General features: G+C 42.2%; 1 protein-coding gene across 1 annotated transcript; it reads right to left on the bottom strand.

The window, feature by feature from the left end:
* Positions 1 to 3,298: 3,298 nt before the first annotated feature.
* lrrc4ca (leucine rich repeat containing 4C, genome duplicate a) lies at positions 3,299 to 5,437 on the bottom strand. Its single transcript, XM_033968794.2, has one exon. It carries the CDS (start codon positions 5,435 to 5,437, stop codon positions 3,500 to 3,502), a length of 1,938 nt encoding a protein of 645 aa, XP_033824685.1. The 3' UTR covers positions 3,299 to 3,499.
* Between the last annotated feature and the right edge of the window lie 273 nt (positions 5,438 to 5,710).

The raw sequence follows: 5,710 nt of genomic DNA, 5'->3' as shown, positions 1-5,710 counted from the left end.
ACCCAGATCCAGTGATTGAAACATGTTGCAGACATCAAAGTTTATCAGTTTGAACATTAAATATAATGTCTTTGTAGTTTATTCAATTCAATACAGGTTGAAAAGGATGTGCAAATCATTGTCTTCTATATATTTTTTTAAGTTTTACACAGCATCCCAACTTTATTGGACTTGGGGTTGTATTTAGTCTCATGTTAACAGTCTGAGTATGAGTTAGTTCGACAACATTAAAACCTGACTTAAAGCTCACAAAAGTGTCAAAACAAGAGGCAGACAATACCGAAAAACAACAATAGTTTATTTGAACCATATTTGTGTATGAACTACAAACTCTGGTCGCTATAATCCGTCTCCATATCTTTTAAAGGTCATGAAAGAATGCTTACATGAAAATCAATTGTATTCTTTTACAGTGTGTTGCTCTTTTTCACTTGTTCAACAGATTGTTGGCACATGTAAAATGAAACTTCCCCAAAAAGTTGCTTTGTTTATTTTCAAAATGTTTTCTTTTTTTTTTTGTTTTTTTTTTATGTTTATTTATATTTATTTGTTTTTATAGAAATCTATCACTAGAACAGCATTCCCTCTTGGAAAGAAAAGAATGTGTGGGAACATAAAAGAAATAGATTCAAAATATTTAGATATCTTACATACAGCAGACAGCTTGACTAAAATGCAACAAATTTACCATTGACATTTTCAGACAATTTACCTCCAAAGAAAAGGCAGAAAGGGAGAAATGGCTGAGACTTTCTGATGTTGCAGAAGAATGACAACGCTTCCAACCCCCAGAAACAAACACACCAAAGATGACACCAGCCTGGTTCCCCCGAAGGTTTACGAATGTGCCAAACTCCACAAAAGTACAACACTGAATAAAGCTGTGTCTGGATGGTGAATAAATGAACCACAGAAGATTTTGAGTAAAAGTAAAACAGATTTTGTTAGTAAAAAGGGTAAGAGGTCACCTTCCAGAGCAAGCACATTAGCTGAATTAAAAAAACAAACCAGATTTATGTGGCAATATTAGAGCAAGTCAGGACGCTGGTTTGTTAGCAAAAAGAACAAACAAAGGTCTTTTTTGTACCATTGCAAGGACTCCAACCACAAGGGGGCAGCAGGTTTAATGTGTTACTTATTAATGTGAAAGTCGTAGAGAAGATGTGTTTTTAACATTTTGTTCTTTTAACCGCCAACCTTCGGATCAGAGGACACACGCTTTACAAACCGAGTCACTGTAAAGAGCTTTGAGGGCCTCGAAGGTGGAAAAGCGCTGTATAAAACTGTGACCATTTACCGTTTGAAAGGGAAAAAAAAGTGTTATGGCTTCCAAGAACATTTAAATTGCTTAGTATGTATCATAAAAAGACTATTGGGATGCTCAAACTCTCTCGTCTTAAGGTCAAATTGCATAAGTTATTTTGCAGGTAAATAAAATCCTCCCATGATACTCACTGTTTACAGCCGTCAACAGCTTTTACAGCGTTATGTCCTAAATGTATCTGTTTATGTCAATGTGAAAACAGGTTGCATTGATTACAGCAGAATGTATAGGTTTTAGAAAGTAGTCTCATTAACAACAAACGGTTATTTTGATGTTTTTGTTCCTATTTCTTCAAACAATACCAACTGCTTAGGAAAAAAAAAGACTTCCTGCATCAAAATGGCTACCTACTGCCCCTTTAAGTCTAAAAATATACCCGTATTGTGAAAAATGCTGCCTAACCTGTGTATTTACGGGGCCTTGGCACCATTTGTGCACAGCGGGGAACTCAAAACACTTTGCAGGATACGGGTTGCCTGCAGAGCCATGTCCATTCAAAGCCTATGGGAACATCAATTAAAATGGAAATGATGTTGTTGCTAAGAGAGTTGGGGAGAAGGCAGGTGCAACCTAAACATCTGGTCTGTGCCCGATCCCTACTCACTCACCCCTAAAAAACTAAGCCTTCTGTGCCCATAAGCTGTAGCGAGCTCCGGGCCAAATGCTGTGGTTGGCAGGGCAGGCGGCGTGGATGTGGAGCCTGCCAGGCGTTTGGCCGAGTGGAAAAGTGGCACAGACATGACAGGCGGCTCAGACCACTGTATAAAAGGTTTAAGGTCTTTCTTCAGCTCATGAGTTTGCTCTACGAGAGATGAGGCGAACGCTTGCCCACCGTGAAAATGTGGGTTTCAAAGCAATTACCTTCAGATGCAATGGTACAAACCAGCAGGAGGTTAGGGTGCATCCATTAACAAACACCGGACATATACGAGCTGGTAGAAGTCCACTCGGTCCAATATGTTTAAAATATTCTGTACTTAAAATATATATCTGCATTTCTCGCCTACTAGCCATAATATCTCTGCTTTCGTCTGTTGATTAAAAACTTGATTTCATGACTTTATTAAACTTTATTTTATTAATTTGACGACAGGGCTACGAAGCAACACTGCGTAACTTTTGACACAAACTACCCACCGTTGAAATCGATGCATTTTTGAAGCTTCATGGACAACTTGAACTGACATTTTACTGAATAAAAGGCCACAAATTTTTATTTTCGAAGGCTTTGAAGAAAACGTCGCCATAAACTTACGATGAACTTTACACTTTATTCTTGTGCGCGGTTCCACCCATAAATTTGAAAGACCCAAGAGGCAAATTTCGAAGCTACACAGTGTTGCTTTAAAATGCACATAACATCCTTGCTAACATAAAGAAAACCAAGTCAAAAATGTTGTATATACATTTGCAAATCAAAGACAGGAGTTAATCGATATAATTTAATCAAACAAAAACTCTACGTAACTTGCCAACTTTGATTGTACAAATGAAATAACAAAGGGCATATTACATTCAGGGCTATTGATGACAACCAATTAGCTAATGCGCATGTGGCAGCTAGAATTAAATGTCGATAATCAAATTTCATAACTCAACAGTCTTGCCACTCACTGTGAATTATGAATAAGCGTTTCATTCATCTCAGTTGTACAGATGGTCACAAAAGATTTCGTCACTTAACCCACAGCTGGAGAAAACCACTAATGTGCTCTACTCCTTTGATACATGGGGGGAAAATTAGGTTACTATCATGTCTGATCTGAAGTCTGTGGCTTATTAAAAAAAGACGAACGCTCAAGGATTCTTTTTTTTTCTTCAACAGATGTCTTGAAGAGTTTGAACGCATATTAGCAAACCAATCCCATCAGAATGAGCGAGAATGGAATGACAACACATGAAATAAGTGCTGAAAAAATAATTGCAGAATACAGTTTTTCTTGATTTCATCACAATAGTTTTTCTTAAATAAATAACTTCTGTTTTTGTAAAGACACTTTGAAACAGTAGACATACCCTAGTTCCCAAAGTCATTGAATAAACATCACCAACTACTGCTTTCCCAAAGTCTAGTCTCTTCTTCAGAGTAATATCTTTTTGCATTGTCTTGTTGTAATTCCCATCAGTCATCAGTGATAAAGTCTTGGGAGAAAAAAAACAAAAAACAAAAGCGTTTCAGATCTGGGTCTCTTGAACATTGTCTTTTGAACTGGCTCGGATTAGCAAAGGTTCGTGAGCAGAACTGTGTATAGAGTTGATAGTGGCGTGGTTGTAAGCAGTCTTGTACGTGTTGTAATGGTTTAGGTGCTCGTGTTCCAGAGGCGGCAAAGTCAGGTGACCCTCCATCCCGGGACCCCCCGTGACGCAGTCCTCGTCCACGTTTATGATCTCGATGGTGCGCGTCGGAGCGTGGTGGTTCTGGTGGTGGTGCTGCTTCCTCATTTTGTAGAAGATGATCAGCATGACGGCAGCCATTAGCGTAATCGCCACAAAGCAACCAATGATAATCTTGGTCGTCTTCATGACCTCGTCCAGTCCGTTCAGGGTGCCGTCAATATCCGTGACAGGGATGGTGTAGGTTCTCTCGGTAGCGCGCGTTGACATGGGCGTCCGGACCGTAGTCGTGGTGGTAGAAGTCGGGGACACGGTTTCCCACATGCCGGCGGACGCGGTGGGGCCGACTCTTTGATGGACAGTTGTCGTGACTCCTTCCTGGTGCGGGGATTCGATAGTCTCCACCGTCACCGTAGTGAAATAGCTGAAGCTGCTATTCTCCGTCGAAGAGACATTAAGAGTGGCCGACGCGGTTGTGTTACCAGCCGAATTGCTCACCATACAAGTATATGTTCCGGTATCCTGCATGGTGACGTTGGTAAAGTTCAGCGTTCCATCATTTAGTACCGATATCCTGACTTTATACGCTCCGTGTGTCATGATTGAACCATTTGGCGTAATCCAACTGACAGACGTCAAAGAACTGGCTCTGCATTTCAGCTCTGCGGCGCTGCCTTCGGTCACGTTCAGGTCCGCGGGGGGCTCCACAATAACTGGAGCGTAACAGTGAAAGTAGTTCTGGTCCAGTTCGCCGATGTAGCGTCCCTTGTGGTGTGCGGGTGAACTGCACCTTGCACAGCAGCTTGTGTTAGCCGGTACCATCTCCTTTAGCCACCAGCTTAGCCACAAAATGTCACAGTTACAATTCCAAGGGTTGTGGTGCAAGTGAACTCTCTCCAAGCGATGCAAAGGGGTGAACAGGTCGTGAGGCAAAAGTGTAAGGTTATTGTGGGCCAGATTTAGCTCCACCAGTGACTGTAGGTCATCAAAAGAGTTACGCTCAATGGTCTGGATCTGGGCATGCATCATCCAAAGCTTCTGCAAATGTATGAGCCCTTTAAAAGAGCCAGGCCGGACGATAGACAGCTGGTTCCCGGACATCTCCAGTTCATCCAGCTTTACAAGAGGAATAAGGTTGGGAATTTCCTTTAAATTGCACATTCCCAGATTTAGGTACCTCAGATTGCTTAGCCCTTCAAAGGCCCCCTCGGATATGTAGGAGAGTCGTTTGAGCTCCCCGAGGTCCAGGCGCCGCAGTGAGGGCACACGGTTGAAAGCATAGGAGGGAATGCTCTCGATGGGGTTATTCCTTAGCCAAAGCTCCTTTAGCTTGGACAGATATTCGAACGCCCCGTTTGGGATTGTGGTGAGGCGGTTATCAAAGAGCTCCAGAGTGTTGAGATTGGCCAGTCCATTGAAAGCCCCCAACTCGATTTTCCGTATGTGGTTTTTGCTTAGCTGTAGAATCTCCAGATGTCTGAGGTGCTTGAAACTGTCCACCTTTATGACCTGAATGAGATTTTCTTGCAGATTCAGGTAGCGCGTGTTGGTGGAAATGCCATCGGGGACTTCCCGCAGACCCCGGCGGGTGCAGATGACTTTGCTGAACTGATTACTACAGGAGCAGACAGAGGGGCACGTCTGAGCGCGCACCAGCCCTGCCACCACCAGCAGCTGGAGGGCCAAGAGCAGCACGAACAAAGGGTCGGTCAAGGCCCGGTTCCACCTAGGACCTCGCATCGTCTGCTGCTGCTGAGAGGAGGTCATCTTGTTTAACATTCATAATTCGTTGACGGGTCTTCCACTCTTTGGAAAGAGGATGTGGGCACGCTGAAAGACAAGAAACAGAAAATAAAAATTAGATCACTGCAAAGCAAATACTTGTTTTTGAATTTAGATCATTGTAGTGAATAAACGTTTTTTATACAAATGTAGAATTAAAACATTTATAACGACAGAGATTGATTCGAATCTTTGCAAACTTTATCGTTCAGGACAAATGATTCTAGTGAAGGTGTGTGCAGGGTTTGTGTGTTAAGATGTGTGCGCAGG

This window comes from Periophthalmus magnuspinnatus, chromosome 6 (assembly GCF_009829125.3).
Source record: "Periophthalmus magnuspinnatus isolate fPerMag1 chromosome 6, fPerMag1.2.pri, whole genome shotgun sequence".
Classification (NCBI taxonomy): Eukaryota; Metazoa; Chordata; class Actinopteri; order Gobiiformes; family Gobiidae; genus Periophthalmus; species Periophthalmus magnuspinnatus.
Note: the sequence above shows the minus strand (reverse complement) of the source record. Positions and strands in the feature narration are given on the sequence as shown.

Bases quoted from the DNA above. Each gene is read 5' to 3' on its own strand.
- lrrc4ca (XM_033968794.2), bottom strand. From the start codon at position 5,437: ATGTTAAACAAGATGACCTCCTCTCAGCAGCAGCAGACGATGCGAGGT.